Source organism: Carcharhinus amblyrhynchos, chromosome 24, assembly GCF_965287045.1.
Source record: "Carcharhinus amblyrhynchos chromosome 24, sCarAmb.v2.hapA, whole genome shotgun sequence".
NCBI lineage: Eukaryota > Metazoa > Chordata > Chondrichthyes > Carcharhiniformes > Carcharhinidae > Carcharhinus > Carcharhinus amblyrhynchos.
This window is the reverse complement of record NC_137347.1, coordinates 685010-708624: the sequence shown is the minus strand read 5'-3', so window position 1 is coordinate 708624 and position 23615 is coordinate 685010. Positions and strand designations below refer to the sequence as shown.

The window sequence follows — 23615 nt, the reverse complement described above, 5'->3', positions numbered from 1 at the left end:
GATAAAACACTCCGGCCTGTCACAGTCAGTGATAAAACACTCCGGCCTGTCACAGTCAGTGATAAAACACTCCGGCCTGTCACAGTCAGTGATAAAACACTCCGGCCTGTCACAGTCAGTGATAAAACACTCCGGCCTGTCACAGTCAGTGATAAAACACTCCGGCCTGTCACAGTCAGTGATAAAACACTCCGGCCTGTCACAGTCAGTGATAAAACACTCCGGCCTGTCACAGTCAGTGATAAAACACTCCGGCCTGTCACAGTCAGTGATAAAACACTCCGGCCTGTCACAGTCAGTGATAAAACACTCCGGCCTGTCACAGTCAGTGATAAAACACTCCGGCCTGTCACAGTCAGTGATAAAACACTCCGGCCTGTCACAGTCAGTGATAAAACACTCCGGCCTGTCACAGTCAGTGATAAAACACTCCGGCCTGTCACAGTCAGTGATAAAACACTCCGGCCTGTCACAGTCAGTGATAAAACACTCCGGCCTGTCACAGTCAGTGATAAAACACTCCGGCCTGTCACAGTCAGTGATAAAACACTCCGGCCTGTCACAGTCAGTGATAAAACACTCCGGCCTGTCACAGTCAGTGATAAAACACTCCGGCCTGTCACAGTCAGTGATAAAACACTCCGGCCTGTCACAGTCAGTGATAAAACACTCCGGCCTGTCACAGTCAGTGATAAAACACTCCGGCCTGTCACAGTCAGTGATAAAACACTCCGGCCTGTCACAGTCAGTGATAAAACACTCCGGCCTGTCACAGTCAGTGATAAAACACTCCGGCCTGTCACAGTCAGTGATAAAACACTCCGGCCTGTCACAGTCAGTGATAAAACACTCCGGCCTGTCACAGTCAGTGATAAAACACTCCGGCCTGTCACAGTCAGTGATAAAACACTCCGGCCTGTCACAGTCAGTGATAAAACACTCCGGCCTGTCACAGTCAGTGATAAAACACTCCGGCCTGTCACAGTCAGTGATAAAACACTCCGGCCTGTCACAGTCAGTGATAAAACACTCCGGCCTGTCACAGTCAGTGATAAAACACTCCGGCCTGTCACAGTCAGTGATAAAACACTCCGGCCTGTCACAGTCAGTGATAAAACACTCCGGCCTGTCACAGTCAGTGATAAAACACTCCGGCCTGTCACAGTCAGTGATAAAACACTCCGGCCTGTCACAGTCAGTGATAAAACACTCCGGCCTGTCACAGTCAGTGATAAAACACTCCGGCCTGTCACAGTCAGTGATAAAACACTCCGGCCTGTCACAGTCAGTGATAAAACACTCCGGCCTGTCACAGTCAGTGATAAAACACTCCGGCCTGTCACAGTCAGTGATAAAACACTCCGGCCTGTCACAGTCAGTGATAAAACACTCCGGCCTGTCACAGTCAGTGATAAAACACTCCGGCCTGTCACAGTCAGTGATAAAACACTCCGGCCTGTCACAGTCAGTGATAAAACACTCCGGCCTGTCACAGTCAGTGATAAAACACTCCGGCCTGTCACAGTCAGTGATAAAACACTCCGGCCTGTCACAGTCAGTGATAAAACACTCCGGCCTGTCACAGTCAGTGATAAAACACTCCGGCCTGTCACAGTCAGTGATAAAACACTCCGGCCTGTCACAGTCAGTGATAAAACACTCCGGCCTGTCACAGTCAGTGATAAAACACTCCGGCCTGTCACAGTCAGTGATAAAACACTCCGGCCTGTCACAGTCAGTGATAAAACACTCCGGCCTGTCACAGTCAGTGATAAAACACTCCGGCCTGTCACAGTCAGTGATAAAACACTCCGGCCTGTCACAGTCAGTGATAAAACACTCCGGCCTGTCACAGTCAGTGATAAAACACTCCGGCCTGTCACAGTCAGTGATAAAACACTCCGGCCTGTCACAGTCAGTGATAAAACACTCCGGCCTGTCACAGTCAGTGATAAAACACTCCGGCCTGTCACAGTCAGTGATAAAACACTCCGGCCTGTCACAGTCAGTGATAAAACACTCCGGCCTGTCACAGTCAGTGATAAAACACTCCGGCCTGTCACAGTCAGTGATAAAACACTCCGGCCTGTCACAGTCAGTGATAAAACACTCCGGCCTGTCACAGTCAGTGATAAAACACTCCGGCCTGTCACAGTCAGTGATAAAACACTCCGGCCTGTCACAGTCAGTGATAAAACACTCCGGCCTGTCACAGTCAGTGATAAAACACTCCGGCCTGTCACAGTCAGTGATAAAACACTCCGGCCTGTCACAGTCAGTGATAAAACACTCCGGCCTGTCACAGTCAGTGATAAAACACTCCGGCCTGTCACAGTCAGTGATAAAACACTCCGGCCTGTCACAGTCAGTGATAAAACACTCCGGCCTGTCACAGTCAGTGATAAAACACTCCGGCCTGTCACAGTCAGTGATAAAACACTCCGGCCTGTCACAGTCAGTGATAAAACACTCCGGCCTGTCACAGTCAGTGATAAAACACTCCGGCCTGTCACAGTCAGTGATAAAACACTCCGGCCTGTCACAGTCAGTGATAAAACACTCCGGCCTGTCACAGTCAGTGATAAAACACTCCGGCCTGTCACAGTCAGTGATAAAACACTCCGGCCTGTCACAGTCAGTGATAAAACACTCCGGCCTGTCACAGTCAGTGATAAAACACTCCGGCCTGTCACAGTCAGTGATAAAACACTCCGGCCTGTCACAGTCAGTGATAAAACACTCCGGCCTGTCACAGTCAGTGATAAAACACTCCGGCCTGTCACAGTCAGTGATAAAACACTCCGGCCTGTCACAGTCAGTGATAAAACACTCCGGCCTGTCACAGTCAGTGATAAAACACTCCGGCCTGTCACAGTCAGTGATAAAACACTCCGGCCTGTCACAGTCAGTGATAAAACACTCCGGCCTGTCACAGTCAGTGATAAAACACTCCGGCCTGTCACAGTCAGTGATAAAACACTCCGGCCTGTCACAGTCAGTGATAAAACACTCCGGCCTGTCACAGTCAGTGATAAAACACTCCGGCCTGTCACAGTCAGTGATAAAACACTCCGGCCTGTCACAGTCAGTGATAAAACACTCCGGCCTGTCACAGTCAGTGATAAAACACTCCGGCCTGTCACAGTCAGTGATAAAACACTCCGGCCTGTCACAGTCAGGAATAAAACACTCCGGCCTGTCACAGTCAGTGATAAAACACTCCGGCCTGTCACAGTCAGTGATAAAACACTCCGGCCTGTCACAGTCAGTAATAAAACACTCCGGCCTGTCACAGTCAGTGATAAAACACTCCGGCCTGTCACAGTCAGTGATAAAACACTCCGGCCTGTCACAGTCAGTGATAAAACACTCCGGCCTGTCACAGTCAGTGATAAAACACTCCGGCCTGTCACAGTCAGTGATGAAAACACTCCGGCCTGTCACAGTCAGTGATAAAACACTCCGGCTGTCACAGTCAGTAATAAAACACTCCGGCCTGTCACAGTCAGTGATAAAACACTCCGGCCTGTCACAGTCAGTGATAAAACACTCCGGCCTGTCACAGTCAGTGATAAAACACTCCGGCCTGTCACAGTCAGTGATAAAACACTCCGGCCTGTCACAGTCAGTGATAAAACACTCCGGCCTGTCACAGTCAGTGATAAAACACTCCGGCCTGTCACAGTCAGTGATAAAACACTCCGGCCTGTCACAGTCAGTGATAAAACACTCCGGCCTGTCACAGTCAGTGATAAAACACTCCGGCCTGTCACAGTCAGTGATAAAACACTCCGGCCTGTCACAGTCAGTGATAAAACACTCCGGCCTGTCACAGTCAGTGATAAAACACTCCGGCCTGTCACAGTCAGTGATAAAACACTCCGGCCTGTCACAGTCAGTGATAAAACACTCCGGCCTGTCACAGTCAGTAATAAAACACTCCGGCCTGTCACAGTCAGTGATAAAACACTCCGGCCTGTCACAGTCAGTGATAACACACTCCGGCCTGTCACAGTCAGTGATAAAACACTCCGGCCTGTCACAGTCAGTAATAAAACACTCCGGCCTGTCACAGTCAGTGATAAAACACTCCGGCCTGTCACAGTCAGTAATAAAACACTCCGGCCTGTCACAGTCAGTTATAAAACACTCCGGCCTGTCACAGTCAGTAATAAAACACTCCGGCCTGTCACAGTCAGTGATAAAACACTCCGGCCTGTCACAGTCAGTAATAAAACAGCCTTGCTTGTCACAGTCAGTGATAAAACACTCCGGCCTGTCACAGTCAGTAATAAAACAGCCTTGCTTGTCACAATCAGTAATGAGACTCTGTAATGAAACACACCAGTGGAGCAGTTATAGACTCAGAGGTTTATAGCACGGAAACGGGACCTTTGATCCAATTTGTCCTTGCTGTCCTTTTGAAACCCCTAAGCTAATCCCAATCGCTTGCATTTTGGCCATATCCCTCTATTGAACCAGGAACACTCTTTGTCACAATGGATGTTTTGGCACTCTATACCAGAACCTCTCGTAACAACGGCATTGCTGCCACTGCCTCAGTCCTCAACACCGACAACAGCACATCTCCGGACATAATTCTACAACTCATTCGCTTCATCCTGAACCACAATGTCATCACCTTCAACAGCCAGTTCTTCATCCAGACACATGGAACAGCCATGGGGACATAGCCACACCTCAATATGCCAACATCTTCATGAGCAGGTTCAAACATAAGAACATAAGAAATAGGAGCAGGAGTAGGCCATCTAGCCCTTCGAGCCTGCCCCGCCATTCAATAAGATCATGGCTGATCTGTCGCTGCTCAGTTCCACATTCCCGCCCTCTCCCCATAACCCTTAATCCCCTCTCCTATCAAAAACCCATCAACCCGCGTCTTAAAAATATTTAGCGAGGCAGCCTCCACCACTTCAACGGGCAGAGAATTCCAGAGATTCACCACCCTTTGAGTGAAGAAGTTCCTCCTCAACTCCGTTCTAAACTGCCCCCCTTTTATCTTGAGGCTGTGCCCCCTAGTCCTACTGTCTTTTTTGAGCGGGAAGAGTCTCTCCACCTCTATCCTATCCATCCCATTCATCATCTTATACGTCTCAATGAGATCTCCTCTCATTCTTCTAAACTCTTTCTTCTAAATTCTAAACAAGACTTCTTCACTGCACAGGATCTTCGAACAACATTATACTCTCGATACATTGGTGACATTTTCTTCCTTTGCTCACCATGAGCCCAGTCTCTGAAACAAGTATATGACAACATCAACAAGTTCCCTCCCATCATCAGACTCACTATGGACTACTCTCCAGAATCGGTTGCATTCTTGGATACAAGCGTCCCATCAAGCACGGTCACCTCAGCACCTCACTGTACCGCAAGCCCGCGGATAACCTCACGATGCTCCACTTCTCCAGCTTCCACCCTAAACACCTTAAAGAAGGCATCCCCTACAGACAAACCCTCCATAAACGCAGGATTTGCTCAGATGAGGAGGATTGCAACAGACACCTCCAGACACTGAAAGATGCCCTCATAAGAACAGGACATGGCACTCAACTCATCGATTGACAGATCTGATGTGCCATAGTGAAAAATCGCACTGATCTGCTCAGAAGACAAACACGGGACACGGTGGACAGAGCACCCTTCATCGTCCAGTACTTCCCCAGAGCGGAGAAGCTACGACATCTTCTCTGGAGTCTTCAACATGTCATCGATGAAGACGAACATCTCGCCAAGGCCATCCCCATACCCCCACTTCTTGCCTTCAGACAACCGCACAACCTCAAACAGACCATTGTTCGCAGCAAAATACCCAGTCTTCAGGAGAACAGTGACCACGACACCACACAACCCTGCCACAGCAACTTCTGCAAGATGTGCCAGATCATTGATACGGATGCCATCATCTTATCGGAGAACACCATCCACCAGGTACACTGTACATACTTTTGCAACTCAGCCAATGTTGCGTACCTGATACGCTGCATAGAAGGACGTCCCAAGGCATGGTACATTGGTGGTGCAGTAGCACAGTGGTTAGCACTGCTGCTTCACAGCTCCAGGGACCTGGGTTTGATTCCCAGCTCGGGTCACTGTCTGTGTGGAGTTTGCACATTCTCCTCGTGTCTGCGTGGGTTTCCTCCGGGTGCTCTGGTTTCCTCCCACAGTCCAAAGATGTGCGGGTTAGGTTGATTGGCTATGCTAAGAAATTGCCCCTTAGTGTCCAGGGATGTGTAGGTTAGAGAGATTAGTGGGTATAATATGTAGGGATATGGGGGTAGGGCCTGGGTGGGATTGTGTTCGGTGCAGACTCGATGGGCTGAAGGGCCTCTTTCTGCACTGTAGGGTTCTATGATTCATGATTCTTGGGGAGACAATGCAGATGCTACGGTGACAGATGAATGAACACCGCTCGACAATCACCAGGCAGGAATATTCCCTTCCTGTTGGCGAACACTTCAGTGGTCATGGGCATTCAGCCTCTGACCTTCGGGTAAGCATTCTCCAAGGCGGCCTTCACGACACACGACAGCGCAGAGTCACTGAACAGAGACTGATAGCCAAGTTCCGCACACATGAGGACGGTCTCAACAGGGATCTTGGGTTCATGTCGCACTATCTGTAACCCCCAAGACTTGCCTGGGTTTGCAAAACCTCACTAACTGCCCTGTCTGGAGACAATACACATCTCTTTAACCTGGGCTTAACCCTCTCTCCACTCACATTGTCTCCATCTTTAAGACTTGGTTACCTGTTAAGACTCACATTCCAACCATTATCTTATAAGTTGTGTTTGCGTCTATATATGCCCTGTTTGTGTACAGAACTTGCCTGATGAAGGGGCAATGCTCTGAAAGCTGTTTGACTTTAACCTGGTTTTGTGAGACTTCTAACTATGTTTACCCGAGTGAAGCACTGGAAAGGCCTTATCATGACAGTGACAAAGAAAACGCTCCGACCCGTCGCACCCAGTGATAAAAACACTCCGACCCGTCGCACCCAGTGATAAAAACACTCCGACCCGTCGCACCCCGTGATAAAAACGCTCCGACCCGTCGCACCCAGTGATAAAAACGCTCCGACCCGTCGCACCCCGTGATAAAAACACTCCGACCCGTCGCACCCAGTGATAAAAACGCTCCGACCCGTCGCACCCCGTGATAAAAACGCTCCGACCCGTCGCACCCAGTGATAAAAACGCTCCGACCCGTCGCACCCCGTGATAAAAACGCTCCGACCCGTCGCACCCAGTGATAAAAACGCTCCGACCCGTCGCACCCAGTGATAAAAACGCTCCGACCCGTCGCACCCAGTGATAAAAACGCTCCGACCCGTCGCACCCCGTGATAAAAACGCTCCGACCCGTCGCACCCCGTGATAAAAACGCTCCGACCCGTCGCACCCAGTGATAAAAACGCTCCGACCCGTCGCACCCAGTGATAAAAACGCTCCGACCCGTCGCACCCCGTGATAAAAACGCTCCGACCCGTCGCACCCCGTGATAAAAACGCTCCGACCCGTCGCACCCAGTGATAAAAACGCTCCGACCCGTCGCACCCCGTGATAAAAACGCTCCGACCCGTCGCACCCAGTGATAAAAACGCTCCGACCCGTCGCACCCCGTGATAAAAACGCTCCGACCCGTCGCACCCCGTGATAAAAACGCTCCGACCCGTCGCACCCCGTGATAAAAACGCTCCGACCCGTCGCACCCAGTGATAAAAACGCTCCGACCCGTCGCACCCAGTGATAAAAACGCTCCGACCCGTCGCACCCCGTGATAAAAACGCTCCGACCCGTCGCACCCCGTGATAAAAACGCTCCGACCCGTCGCACCCCGTGATAAAAACGCTCCGACCCGTCGCACCCCGTGATAAAAACGCTCCGACCCGTCGCACCCAGTGATACAAACACTCAGACCCGTCGCACCCCGTGATAAAAACGCTCCGACCCGTCGCACCCCGTGATAAAAACGCTCCGACCCGTCGCACCCCGTGATAAAAACGCTCCGACCCGTCGCACCCCGTGATAAAAACGCTCCGACCCGTCGCACCCCGTGATAAAAACGCTCCGACCCGTCGCACCCAGTGATACAAACACTCCGACCCGTCGCACCCAGTGATAAAAACACTCCGACCCGTCGCACCCAGTGATAAAAACGCTCCGACCCGTCGCACCCAGTGATAAAAACGCTCCGACCCGTCGCACCCAGTGATACAAACACTCCGACCCGTCGCACCCCGTGATAAAAACACTCCGACCCGTCGCACCCCGTGATAAAAACACTCCGACCCGTCGCACCCAGTGATAAAAACACTCCGACCCGTCGCACCCCGTGATAAAAACACTCCGACCCGTCGCACCCAGTGATAAAAACGCTCCGACCCGTCGCACCCCGTGATAAAAACGCTCCGACCCGTCGCACCCCGTGATAAAAGCACTCCGACCCGTCGCACCCCGTGATAAAAACGCTCCGACCCGTCGCACCCAGTGATAAAAACGCTCCGACCCGTCGCACCCCGTGATAAAAACGCTCCGACCCGTCGCACCCCGTGATAAAAACGCTCCGACCCGTCGCACCCAGTGATAAAAACGCTCCGACCCGTCGCACCCCGTGATAAAAACACTCCGACCCGTCGCACCCAGTGATAAAAACACTCCGACCCGTCGCACCCAGTGATAAAAACACTCCGACCCGTCGCACCCAGTGATAAAAACACTCCGACCCGTCGCACCCAGTGATAAAAACGCTCCGACCCGTCGCACCCAGTGATAAAAACACTCCGACCCGTCGCACCCCGTGATAAAAACACTCCGACCCGTCGCACCCAGTGATAAAAACACTCCGACCCGTCGCACCCCGTGATAAAAACGCTCCGACCCGTCGCACCCAGTGATAAAAACACTCCGACCCGTCGCACCCCGTGATAAAAACACTCCGACCCGTCGCACCCAGTGATAAAAACGCTCCGACCCGTCGCACCCAGTGATAAAAACGCTCCGACCCGTCGCACCCAGTGATAAAAACGCTCCGACCCGTCGCACCCCGTGATAAAAACGCTCCGACCCGTCGCACCCAGTGATAAAAACGCTCCGACCCGTCGCACCCCGTGATAAAAACACTCCGACCCGTCGCACCCAGTGATAAAAACGCTCCGACCCGTCGCACCCCGTGATAAAAACGCTCCGACCCGTCGCACCCAGTGATAAAAACGCTCCGACCCGTCGCACCCCGTGATAAAAACGCTCCGACCCGTCGCACCCCGTGATAAAAACGCTCCGACCCGTCGCACCCCGTGATAAAAACGCTCCGACCCGTCGCACCCCGTGATAAAAACGCTCCGACCCGTCGCACCCCGTGATAAAAACGCTCCGACCCGTCGCACCCCGTGATAAAAACGCTCCGACCCGTCGCACCCCGTGATAAAAACGCTCCGACCCGTCGCACCCAGTGATAAAAACGCTCCGACCCGTCGCACCCAGTGATAAAAACGCTCCGACCCGTCGCACCCAGTGATAAAAACGCTCCGACCCGTCGCACCCCGTGATAAAAACGCTCCGACCCGTCGCACCCCGTGATAAAAACGCTCCGACCCGTCGCACCCCGTGATAAAAACGCTCCGACCCGTCGCACCCAGTGATAAAAACGCTCCGACCCGTCGCACCCAGTGATAAAAACACTCCGACCCGTCGCACCCCGTGATAAAAACACTCCGACCCGTCGCACCCCGTGATAAAAACGCTCCGACCCGTCGCACCCCGTGATAAAAACACTCCGACCCGTCGCACCCAGTGATAAAAACGCTCCGACCCGTCGCACCCAGTGATAAAAACACTCCGACCCGTCGCACCGAGTGATAAAAACACTCCGACCCGTCGCACCGAGTGATAAAAACGCTCCGACCCGTCGCACCCAGTGATAAAAACACTCCGACCCGTCGCACCCCGTGATAAAAACACTCCGACCCGTCGCACCCAGTGATAAAAACGCTCCGACCCGTCGCACCCAGTGATAAAAACACTCCGACCCGTCGCACCGAGTGATAAAAACACTCCGACCCGTCGCACCGAGTGATAAAAACGCTCCGACCCGTTGCACCCCGTGATAAAAACACTCCGACCCGTCGCACCGAGTAGTGAAACATTCCGGCATGTCACACTCAGTGATGAAACACTCTAGTCTGTCGCAATCGACATTAAAACACTCTGGGCTGTCACAATCAGAAATGAAACACTGTTGTCTTTCAGAATGAATAATAAAACACTCTGTGCTGTCACATTCAATAATACAATGGGACAGTAGTTAGCAGTGCTGCTTCACAGCACCAGGCACCCAGGTTTGATTCACAGCTCCGGTCATGGTGTATGCACATTCTCCCTGTGTCTGCATGGGTTTCCTCCGAATGCTCTGGTTTCCACCCACAGTCCGAAAGATGTGCTGGTTGGGTGCACTGGCCATGCTGAATTGTCCCTCAGTGTACCCGAACTGACACCTGAGTGTGTAGCGATGAGGGGATGTTCATCGTAACTTCATTGCAGTGTTATTTGTTATATAATTATTCATTAACAGTTATTTAACTGTTCATTACAGCCTACTTGTGACACTAATAAATAAACTTTATTAGAGAATTGAGTGCAATTCTGATTGCCACACTAGTAGAAAGATGTGGTAGCTTTGGGGAGAGTCCAAAGAAGGTTCACCAGGAAGTTGCCTGGTCTCGCGGGTGTTGGCTATGAGGAGTAGTTGAAAAAACTAGGACTGTTTTCACTGGAAGTGCAGAGGCTGAGGGGAGACTAAATGAGGTCTGCAAAATAATGAGAGACATGGACAGGGTGGATAGTCAGAGGCTTTTTTCCAGGGTGCAAGGGTGGCATGGTGCCTCATAGTGCCAGAGACCTGGGTTCAATTCCCGGTTTGGGTCACTGTCTGTGTGGAGTTTGCATGTTCTCTCCATTCTGCATGAGCACCAGGCGCTCTGGTTTCCTCCCACAGTAAGAAGTCTCACAAGAGATGTGCAGGTTAGGTTGATTGGCCATGCTAAGTTGACCCTTGTTTCGGGGGATAAGTTGGGTAAATATGTGGGGTTACGGGATTAGGTTGGGATTGTTGCTGGTGCAGGCTCGATGGCCCAAATGGCCTCCTTCTGTACTGTAAGGTTTCTACGATTATAACAGGCACAGGTTCAAGGTGAGAGAGGGAAGGTTTAAGGGAGATGTGTGATGGGAAGTTTTTCATGCAGGGAGCGGTGTGTGCCTGGAACGTGCTGCCAGAGATGGTGGAGGAAGTAGGCACATTAGCAACATTTAAAAAGCCTCTGGATGGGTGCATGAAAAAGGAGGGAGTGAAGGGGTATGGACTGAGTAAGGGCAGAAGGTTTTTTCCAATTTAGTTAGGGCACCATGATCGGCATGGGCTTCGAAGGCTGAAGGGTCTGATCCTGTGCTGTACTTTTCTTTGTCCTTATCTTCATTACTGTCAGTTTCTACATATTCTGTTTCACGTGTAGCTTCAAAGACAGTTTCTTCATCTTGGACAATTCAGCATGATATGGGGAAATCACATTGATTCACCATCCCTTTACCACTCCATCGATGTAAACACCTTTTATCACCTTCCCATGTGCATCTTTTATCTCCATTATCAAACCGATTACATCCAGTTTGAACATCAAGTCTGGTACTGGTGTAACTGTCTCTCTTTATGTACCATTTGGTCGAGCTTGCAGCTCAGCTCCAATGGATCCTCCATTCTGTGTGTTGTGGCACTCTGATTTGAGTTGAAAAAGTGGTGGGGAATGATTGCTTCCTGAAAACCTTTTTAATGTTGTTACCATTTGATCAAAGAGGTTCCCTTAAATTGTACTCCTGTCATTACCGGAGGGCTATCCAACTGAGATAGTCATGCACAGTCCAACAACTTGCCACACCTGGAATCTCCAATTTAAATCCATTCGTTTGTTACGGCCTTTATCGAATTCCATGATATATTCCTCCATGGACTCGTTTTCTTGCCTTCTAATCCTGTCAAATATAATCCACCCTTCATAATTCTCCAAAAGCTCATTTCTTTTGATAATACTTATCTAGATATTAGCACAGGGGCTGTAAAATTTCTTCTTTACTTAGATCATCTGCACTCCTGTCAGAAAACCCTTGCTCATTTTCTTACCTCGAGTTGGCAGTGACAAAGCTGAGGCCATACCTTGCTTTTTCCTCGGTTTCGTAACATGGGTCCACATTTCCACTTCTGCTTTCCATTGTCGGTATGGTTTGGCATCCAAATAGACAGGGGGACAAACAAACAGCGTAAGTTTACTTTTATCTTCTGGCAAGGTCGTGTCCTGAGTCTGTAGCACCAGTTCAGGCCTTACAAAACAAACACCAAGCTACGACGCTACCAATGTTCATCCAGCAGTAAGAATACTCCAGTCACAAACAATAAAAAAACTTCACAAAATAAATCAAAGAGGTTTAATAGAGAAACTTCATTACACAACCACTTGGGACATGCCCTGGGCCACAAATGCTCCTCACAATCCCCGACTTCTTTCTATTCAGACTGGGAAGGGGCAAAGCAGAATGGGAGGGAAATGAAGCATTTGGTCAAGAGAATCCACATGGTATCCCTCCTGTGTGCCTCCACTAACCCACCTTCATCACTGTATGTGTGAAGAATTATTTCCTGACACCAGCCCTTAACTTACCTCCTGCCAGTCTGTACACACTTGCAGCAGTTGTGATTGAATTTAGACCAGTGCTCTGGGAGAAACTGTCCTATTACACTTCCTGTCATACATCTCTCCTTGATTGAGTCAGTGGAAAACAGGAAGTTCGGTTAGGAATTTGAGTTTAAAGTACCTGTAGTTAGTGGTATTGTGCTTTTTGACTTCAGGTACTGTTTATTTAGTTGTGTTTTTTTCACTTTGAGATTGCAACAAGGGCTTCTTGTAATTTCTCAGAAGTGAAGGAAATGAACCATTTGTCCTGATAAGGAGGACAACTTATTAACATTTGTAAATTATAAATATCTAAATGTGAGAGGTTAACTTTGTAAATTCCTCCATTAAACAACAATTCTTTTTGCACGTGGGTTCCTGATGCAGCGTTGCTGTTGAAAACACGAGAATGTACCAAACTGCATTCCATTTTCCATACAAACACTTTTTGCTTCCAATATTCTTCCAACATTCCTGAGAAAGGTTTTGTCACAAGAAAAATTGAACCTTTTTCCATTTCTCGCAGGGATGGACAAGTGATGGAAATTCTTCTTTGAGGTAAGTGCTTCTTTTGTTTGAATTCACAGAATCAGAGATGAGTTACAGCACAGAAGAGGCCATTCAGCCCATTGCATCTGCACCAGCTCTCTGAAGGAGCAAATTATTTAGTGCCACTTCCTCCTTATCCAGCATGCCCCCACCCCCCCATAACCCCATGCATTTGCCATGGCTAATCCCCCTAACCTACATGACCTTGAACACAAATTGTCAATTTAGCATGTCCAAACTATCTAACCTGCACATCTTTGGACTCTGGGAGGAAACCAACACAGATCGTCACCCAAAGCAAGAATTGAACCTGGGTCCTTGGTGCTGTGAGGCAGCAGTGCTAACCACTATTCCACCCGACTTAATTATTTAAATTCACCATAAATCTCAATGACAACACAAAATCAGAATACCTCACCACAGTGACAGAGCCAAAGTCCAAAGATATGCAGGTTAGGTGAACTGGCCATGCTAAATTGCAGTAAGAAGTCTGACAACACCAGGTTTAAGTCCAATCAATTTATTTGATAGTAAACTTACAAGCTTTCAGGGTTTGCCCCTTGGTCAGGTGAATCACATCCACATCATGCTAAATTGTCCCCTAGTGTCCCAAGATGTGTAGGTCAGGCGTTTACTGGGATAAACACATGGGGTTACAGGGACAAGGCCTACATGGGATTTTTGTTGGACGGACAGTGCAGGCTCAGTAAGCCCAATGGCCTCTTTCTGCACTGTACAATTCGAAGAAGGAATGACAAATAGTTGGAGCTGGGAAGAATCCCTCAATATCCACACAGGCAAATATAAAGATGTGAACTGTCTCTTGAGTAATCTCAGCTCTGGATGTCCCTGTTCATCAATGTAACACAAATAGAACCACAGAAAAATTACCACACAGAAGCCATTTGGCCCATCTTGTCCATGCCACCCTGAGGACACCTTGGTGCCCTTTCTAATTCTATCTTTCTGCATCTGGCCCATAGCCCTGTAGCTTATGTTAAGACTTAGACCAGCAACTCCAAGGTATATTGTACAGTTAGCCTAGACTTCAACTTCTGCATTTGATTTTGGCAATTGGGGAGCATGAGTTGTTTACTCCAGGTATGATTCAAGTGACCCACTAGGAAGCTTTTACCAAAACAAATTTTAAGAACATAGTTGGAATAAAACAAAAAGAATTAGCGTAACCATTACCAATTAAAATACTCAGACATGACAAAGTATAATCCTTAACAGCTAGTTAAGTTTTCCAATTCAAAGAATATCCCATAGACATACACCCTTCTTCAGAATTAGTTACACAAAACCTCCAAGTGAAGCTGGATTTTCAGTTTTTTAACATTTCTAGACAGTGTTCCAGATAGCCATTTCCAGAACAGAAACTCTTAGCGAATGATCTCATACAGCAGAACCTCCAAAAAAGAGACTTACCCACTGACAAATTATAACTTCACAGAGGGAAAAAGAGAGGCACTGCTTCTCTCAACTTGAAAAGCAGCCACTTGAATATTCTGTGTAAACTCAGCTTCCCCATCACATGACAATATCTGCCAATCATCTCAATTAAGCTGCACTCTGCAAAATCCTAGGGGAAAACAGCAGAACAGCATTGGTTCAGATTAAAACCAACATTCTAGCCATTAGAAGCAATTATGCTGCTGCAGCAACAATACAGCATGTTGGTAAATACAATGGCTCAGAGTGCATAAAACTGCTACAACAGGTCTTGCACAAGAACATGGCTCAGATACATTTCTTAAAGGCACAGTATCGTCACACTTGCAGCATTTAAGGTACAGATCCAGGTACTTTTTAAAAGAGTTTAGGGTCTCTGCCTTCACCACCAACTCGGGGAGCGAATTCCAGACACTCACCATCCTTTGCATAAAGAAGTTCTTCCTCATATTTCCTCTACACTTTCTGCCAGTCTTCTTGAATCTATGTCTCCTGGTTCTAGAATTCTTCAGCAAGGAAACAACTTTATCCTGTGCACTCTATCTCTTCCCCTTATAATTTTGTAAACCTCAATCAAGTCGCCCCTTAGCCTTCTTTGTTCCAAGGAAAATAACCCCAACCTAACCAATCTCTTCTTAAAGCTACACTTTTCTAGCCCCGGAAATATTTTTGTGAACCTCCTCTGCACTCTCTCCAAAGCAATTATGTCCTTCCTGGTGACCAGAACAGCACACAATACTCCAGTTATGGCCTCACCAGTGTTTTATACAATTCCAACATATCTTTACTTTTATATTCTCTACCTTTGCCAATGAAATCACCGAAGTAAACTTCCTGTCCCTGTAGTAATGAGGTCATGTTTTTAATTGCAGCTCATTGATGACTCTCAGTAATCAGAGAAAGTTAGCAGATATAAAATCTAGGAGAGTGTCACAAGAACAAAGATCAAACCTCACTGCAATCTTTGAAGAATGATAAAGATTTAAATTCACATATTTGAGTTATAACAGAACTCTACCCCTGATGCATCACTTTTTCTGGGAACGCACAATGCAACTAGTAAATTGGGTAGCACATTGGCACTGCTGCCTCACAGCTCCAGGGACCTGGGTTCAATTCCTGGTTTGGGTCACTGCCTGTGAAAAGTTTGCACATTCTCTCCGTGTCTGCGTGGGTTTCCTCCGGGTACTCTGGTTTCCTCCCACAATCTGAAAGATGTGCTAGTTAGGTGCATTGACCTGAACAGGCACTGGAGTGTGGCAACTAGGGAAATTTCACAGTAACTTCTTTGCAGTGTTAATGTACGCCTTACTTGTGAATAAATAAACTAACTTTAACTTTAAATTGGACAAGAGATAAGGATGAAGGAGGGAAGTGATGAAATGATTGAAGACAGCCGTTGCCAGCGATTAAAACCATCAGAGGACCAAAAGACCTGTATGATGGAACGATTGAGGAGGTAACTTCACTGGGGAATTGATAGAATGGGTGAGGTTGAGTAAGTGCAGGAGTGTGAAGATGTCAGAAGAAAGTACAATGAGTAAGTCATTGTGGACCTTTGGAGGAATTCAGAACAAGGAATTTAAGATGCTCGAATGAGGAGATGATGCTGAATTAAATGGATGTGTTGCGACAAACCTTAATGAAGATCACATTGCTGCCAATTGGATGAGATTGTAGCAAGAATACTTTAGTTGCTTTCTCTTCTAATTGATACAGGTGACACTCTCAGTTACCATAATAATACATAATTCTCCACCAAATGAGAGAATCCAATCCCGGGAATTGTGTAGTGAGGTTACACTGGTCCCTGTTGCATGTCATAGCTCAAACCACATGGGTTGCTCCTCAGAGGAGATCACACTTCAAATGATAAACAAGATCAACTGGAGGAACAGAGGGGCAATTATAGGGCAGACAGCTAACATCTGCAGTGAGCAAATCTTTAGAAACAATAATTTGGAACAAACTGAATTAACATTTGGAAGAGTGTGGCTTAATCAATGAAAGCCAGCTGTCATAAATGTTTTAATCACAGAAAATGGATCAAAGCCCTGAGAAGATTCTGGAAAAATTTCTTACCAAAGAGAAATGGTAGCTATGTGACATGGCTTCTGGTTTGTGGAACCAGTAATATCATCTTGCTGAAATGCAAAGTCTCAGTCTGCCTTTTTATTATCTAAGTAACAGCCTCACAGACAAGGAGCTCTGGCCCACAACGAAAGCATGGTCCCATCTATACTGCTTCTGCTGAAAATTCTGTACCATTCCTGACAAGACTTATTCATCTGTGTATGCCTATCTAATTGTGTGAAGTCAACACCACCGGAAAATTGAATATATGGCATTAGTTTCCAGCCCATCAAATTCTATGAAGGATACCTCAATTGACTTTGAGTCTGGACTCTGGAATTCACGTGAAACAATATTTTGTTTCTGTCATCTCTGCACTGTGTGTCTTTCTTTTCTCTCCCTCTTTTACTGTATGAAGGCAAATCAATCATTAGAGTTATTTATGTTTATGAAAGGCTTTTAAAAGATAGATAGAAACATTGGTCAGAATTTTATTGACACCTCTGCCCGAGATTCGTGTGATCCCGCCCCAGGCCGACGGAGAATACTGTTCTCCGGAATTGGGGCAGGTGAGCTGGTAAAATTCCAAGCAATGTTTTCAACTTGTGGGGGAAATTGTAACTGAAGGCCATAGAAAGATAGTCACTAATAAATCCAATAAGAAATTCAAGAAAAGCTTCTTTACGCAGAGGGTGTTTAGAAAGTGGAACTCACTATTAAAGGGGGCTTTTGATGCAAATACCAAAATTGCAATTACATGGAATCTGTAGAAGCACAAATAGGAAAGAAATTGAAGAATATGCTTGTGTCTGAACATGCTTGTGTCCTTCTCATGTACCTTCCAGATACCAATTCATCCACATAGACCTATTTTTGTTTTCCACTTGTGCCTGTTTGAGATCTGAGTTCTCACCATCAGTGCATGTAAACAATCTGTTTGGTCTAAAGTTGGTATTGAACCCTCTTTTGGTGTCACTAATTGTTACAATATGGGTTATCCTAGCACATTTCAGTCAGGTTTACAGCAGAAAAGAGTGTCCTCAAGCGAATCAGCTTAGAAACTTGGAAATTTCTGCATGTGGTCAACAGCTGATCATGTCATGAGAATATGAACTACCCTTTCATCACACAATCATGTAACTACGAGACCACCTGTTCAGGAAGCAGTAAATATCATACAATTGGACCAGAAACTAAAAGTAATATTCCAATTTATTTACAAGTAGGAAATTACAGACATCCACGGCAAGTAACATTACAATACTTGATTTACATAATACTTAAACCATTTCAGAGTAATAAAGTATCCAAAATCTTGGCATAATGGAATCTGGTCATAATGATCAATTTGTTCCATAATCCAAATAATCGCTATAACTAGGTTACAGTTCGTTGTCACTTCAAACAGCTTTTCAATTAGCTGCTCAGTCTTTCCTTTCAGCCTCTCCACTTAAAACAGTGATTTAAAGATCAGTCCACATTCAGCTTAGTTTAGTCCCATTCACAAAGGGATTGTGTGACCAGTGTCACTGAACAGCACTGCCTAGCAGTTTAGTAAAGTATAAAATTGTCAACTTCATCCTGGATGCTCAGCAGGAATGTTAAACCAGACCTTGTGTACTTTATGCTGCAGCTACTCAGCTTTATGCAGGCCTTGCTGTGAATTCTCATGCAGCAGTGGGTGGAGCCCTCTTTGTAACCTGCTGCACTCATTAAGATCGCTGCAGGTGGCATACATTCTGCAGAGACCATAGAGAACCTCATTCAAATACTCTGCATAAAACCAACACTGTTAAGACCAACAGATGAATGGAACAAGAAGAAATAATGTCTTTCTTCACACAAATCAAAACTTAATCATTTCATAGTTAATGAAAGATTGACAATGATGCAGTCTGCCATGTACTTAATTTCCAGGAGCTGCCTTAGTGTCTGGGGAAGAAAGCATAGCAGCACAGCAATGGTGGCACTAGCAAATGGCAGCACCTGAACATCCTAGAGACATGCAGCAGTGATGCCTGCACACCAGAGCACTGAATGGTCAGTGAGCATTGAATATAGTCAATGGGGAGCATCACATTGAGCCTGGGTTAAGACGTCAATATCTCACTGACCCTGGGGCAGGGGGTGGAGAAGTATCCCACTGACCCTGGGGCAGGGGGTGGGGAAGTATCTCACTGACCCTGGGGCAGGGGATGGGGAAGTATCCCACTGACCCTGGGGCAGGGGGTGGGGAAGTATCCCACTGACCCTGGGGCAGGGGGTGGGGAAGTATCACACTGACCCTGGGGCAGGGGATGGGGAAGTATCCCACTGACCCTGGGGCAGGGGATGGGGAAGTATCTCACTGACCCTGGGGCAGGGGGTGGGGAAGTATCCCACTGACCCTGGGGCAGGGGGTGGGGAAGTATCCCACTGACCCTGGGGCAGGGGGTGGGGAAGTATCTCACTGACCCTGGGGCAGGGGGTGGGGAAGTATCCCACTGACCCTGGGGCAGGGGGTGGGGAAGTATCCCACTGACCCTGGAGCAGGGGGTGGGGAAGTATCTCACTGACCCTGGGGCAGGGGGTGGGGAAGTATCTCACTGACCCTGGGGCAGGGGGTGGGGAAGTATCTCACTGACCCTGGGGCAGGGGGTGGGGAAGTATCTCACTGACCCTGGGGCAGGGGGTGGGGAAGTATCTCACTGACCCTGGGGCAGGGGGTGGGGAAGTATCTCACTGACCCTGGGGCAGGGGGTGGGGAGGATCTCACTGACCCTGGGGCAGGGGATGGGGAGGATCTCACTGACCCTGGGGCAGGGGATGGGGGAAGTATCGCACTGACCCTGGGGCAGGGGGTGGGGAAGTATCTCACTGACCCTGGGGCAGGGGGTGGGGAAGTATCTCACTGACCCTGGGGCAGGGGGTGGGGAAGTATCTCACTGACCCTGGGGCAGGGGGTGGGGAAGTATCTCACTGACCCTGGGGCAGGGGGTGGGGAAGTATCTCACTGACCCTGGGGCAGGGGGTGGGGAAGTATCTCACTGACCCTGGGGCAGGGGGTGGGGAAGTATCTCACTGACCCTGGGGCAGGGGGTGGGGAAGTATCTCACTGACCCTGGGGCAGGGGATGGGGGAAGTATCTCACTGACCCTGGGGCAGGGGATGGGGAGGATCTCACTGACCCTGGAAAAATGAGCAAAAACAAATGTGGGTCCAATACAGAAGTTATAGAAGAATTTGCAATGGAGAATATAGAATGGCAGAGAAATGAAACTTTTTTTTGCGCATGTCTTCAAGGAGGAAGATACGAAAAAGCTCCCAGCAATATTAGGAAACCCAGAAAATTGAAAAAAAACAGTTATATTATTAATAAAAATGCAGTGCTCAAAAACAGGGGGTTTTGTTGTGCAATGGTAGTGCCCCTATTCTTCAGCTAAAGCTGTGGGTTCAAGTCACACATGCACAAGTCAGTGAAGGTGTGTGCATCGTGTGGTCAAACAGATTAACTGTCAGTCTGAAAATTCTTCCAATACAATTGACAGCTGGTGATAAGAGCATGGGTTTCCTGGTCAGCCTGCTGCCAAAGACAATGGCAAACCATGGCAGTAATTTGCAAAAGAAAATCATGGACCAATCCAATGGAAGTCCGTGGTTGTCAATATCCTCTTAGGCCCTGAAAGAAGATGAATACCCAAAAAACCTTTGGGATTGAAAGTTGTTAATTTCCCTAGACCAGATGAGTTGGCTGTAGTGGTAGTGAATGCATTGGTAATTATCTTTCCATATTCTATTGATTCTGGACAGGTTCCTGAAGACTTGAAAGTAGCAAACGTATTCCCACTATTTAAAAAGGAGAGAAAGAAAACAGAAAACTATAGACCTGATAGTTTGATGTCAGCATAAGGAAAATGTGAGAATTTATTATCAAGGAGATGATAACTGGACACTTTGAAAATAAGAATATGACTGGGCAGTAAACATGGATTTATGAAAGTAAAATCATGGTTGACAAACCTGTTGGAGCTTTTTCTGAGGATGTTACATGCAGCATAGATAAGGGGGAATCATTGGGAGTGGTAGATTTGGATTTTCAGAAGGCTTTTGATAAAGTCCTACATAGGTTAGTAAACAAAATAAGAGCACTTGGGATTAGGAGTAATGTACTGGCATGGATTCAGAATTGTTAGCTGACAGTAAATAGAGAGGAGAAATAAATGGTTGTTGTCAGGATGGCAGGCTGTGAATAGTGGAGTACCTGCCACAAGGATCACTGCTGGGGCTCCAGCTGTTCACAATCTATATCAATGATTTAATGGGCGGCATGGTAGCACGGTGGTTAGCACTGCTGCTTCACAGCTCCAGGGTCCTGGGTTCGATTCCTGGTTCAGGTCACTGTCTGTGTGGAATTTGCACATTCTCCTCGTGTCTGCGTGGGTTTCCTCCAGGTCCTTGAGATCTGAGACCTCAAGGATATTTTTGCCCCCCTGTATGATACCAAGAACTAGGTTTGAGAATACCTCTGTTTTCCATTATCATGGTAGAATAGTAGTAGGAGGGGATGAAGGAAAGAAGACTGAGGCAGCTTCTTAGCAATATATTACCCTCCCCTTCAATAATTTACAGCCTACATAGTTTATGCTGACTTTAATGAGGAGCACTGTAAGAGGAGAGTGCCTTTCAACAAGCAGGCAGAAGAAGGCAGTTCTACAGCCAAGGTCACTAGTCCACACAGCTCTGCCTGTAGCTTTGAAAGTGATGACCACACTTTAAGTTGTCTCAGTGATTTCAGGCAAACACAGCGGATCAATGTAACATCGCCAGTTTGACATCAATGTGGCTTTACAAGCTCCCATGGTCAACAGCAACTGTCCCTGTCACCGCCACCCCTTAGCACTCAGTTTCATGAGCAGATACATGAATGCCAGGGTTATGTGTAACAGTATGCAAAATATTCTCCATGGGAGATGTGCATGAAGTTGCCATAGTGCATACATTTTGAAGAACTATTGCTCATTAATAAGGTCAATGATAACTTTGAGGAACAAAATCCAGCCCTTGCTCCCATGGTTAATGACCTCATTAAGAAGTGTGAGAACAGGTGAGGATCAATAATTTTACCAGAACGGTCACTGAGAGGACCATCCAGGTCTTAAGCAGCAAGGCTCTTCAGTTCACTCTAGATCATGTGCTCCATATAGTTGATACTTGCTGTGACCTGCACAACATAGCAATCTAAAAAAAGAGGCCTGGACATGGATAGGTACATGTCTGGGGAGCTACGCCTAGCTGTTCTGGAGGCAGAGCAATATGAAGACAGCATCAGGCTGAAGTTTGCTGCAAGGACTCGTCAGTGACAGCATGAAACTGAGCACTGAAGTCTTCTCGTCTTAGACCAGCATCTTTGCCACAACTCTAAGAATTTGTTCTCCTTTCCTTCAGACAAATGACAAATCCTTCACTCTGCTCTCGATCCTAGATCATCACAACATACTTTGCTGGCTCTACATGACCATTCAAATCTTAATTATTTGACCAAATATCTGAGCACAAAGTAAGTTTCTCCTTTCTCACAATCAACCAAAGTAAACACTTCAGCCTACTTTCTTTTCACACAGTGTTTTCCTGGAGTGCATAAACGGGCTTTTCTGTCTCCTATTCTACTGTTTCTCCTCGGTGCAACGTGAGTATCACAAGAAGTGACTGGCTGCTCCTGTGCTACAAAAGGCTGATGGGACTGAGGTGGCCCTCCTCCAAGGGCAGCCTGTTCTGGGCAGGGAGTTGCCACTGGTTGCATCTCTTGAGTTTCTGAGTGGACAGTTTGGTATCGCCTCCTAAAGTCAGCTGTCCTGCTACTGTGAGATGATAGGTCAGAGGCCTGCCATGTGTGGCTGTCCTGAGAACCAGCTGCTCCGGGCAGGTTACTTTCAGGCGTCGCCATTGCACTAGGCCCTTGATTTCCATTCCCATTGACCAGAGGGATGGTTGGTCTAATTACAGCTATCAAATCCTGAAAACCTTGAGACACAGCAGTTTGTATCCCAGCTCCCAGAGTCTGAAAACCAACACGTAGGGTATTGTCTATTCTTTCCCCTATCACTGCCAAGGCAGCATTTTGCACTTCTGTGGGGGCGGGGGCATGGACTGGCTCCTGGGCATTCCTAAGGTGGGGGTGAGCTGCAGATTCCAATGAAGCTGCCACGTGCTCCATTGATGTCTGCAATGAAGTGAAAGCTTCCTTGATGCTGTTGCAGATAAGAGCTGTGGACTCCAAAGTCACAGCCGTCAGATGTTGCACGTCTTCAAAGACTGACCGCAGAGCCTGCACATATGTATGATGCTCACTGAACATCCTTCTCTTTGGGCGAGTGCCCATGAAATCAGACTCCCAGGGCTCTGAGGTCAGAGGCATCCTTCTCCTCAGCCTCCTCTGGGGAAGTGGTATATCATCAGCCATTCCCCACTCCTCTGGTTCTCTCATGCCTTGGGAATCACCTAGTGCCACTTCCTCGCTAACACCATCTAACTGTGCTCGGGTGACCATATCTGAACCTGAGCGTGGGAGTGAGAAAGCCAGAGAGGCAGGTGGTGAGACTGAGGGGATTGGGACAGAAGAACATGGAGCTGGATCAAGCTGCAAGGACTCACGATCTGGCTTGTTCTCATCATCCTCTTCCTCATCATCATAATCAATGAGGAAGCATAGCTTCTCCTCCTCCTCCTCATCATCATCATCGTCATCGTCATCCTCAGGCTCCCATTGCTGTGATGGTTCTGTAGGAAAAGAGAACAAGAATCTGTGAGTATAATGCTCAAGGA

At 47.6% G+C, this 23615-nt stretch overlaps 1 protein-coding gene across 6 annotated transcripts in view; it reads right to left on the bottom strand.

The window, feature by feature from the left end:
- The window catches only part of LOC145357788 (uncharacterized), a 61203-nt gene that overhangs the window by 19636 nt on the left and 17952 nt on the right, over positions 1–23615 (bottom strand). For 4 of the 6 annotated variants that reach the window (XM_080211284.1, XM_080211286.1, XM_080211285.1 and 1 more), the window contains one exon: positions 19851–23570. In XM_080211284.1, the coding sequence (XP_080067410.1) occupies positions 22396–23570 (1175 nt within the window). In that variant the 3' untranslated portion in view covers positions 19851–22395. Of the gene's footprint in view, positions 1–14468; positions 14872–19850; positions 23571–23615 lie in introns of those variants that run through there. The other 2 variants (XR_013889367.1, XM_080211288.1) reach the window with 2 other exon arrangements.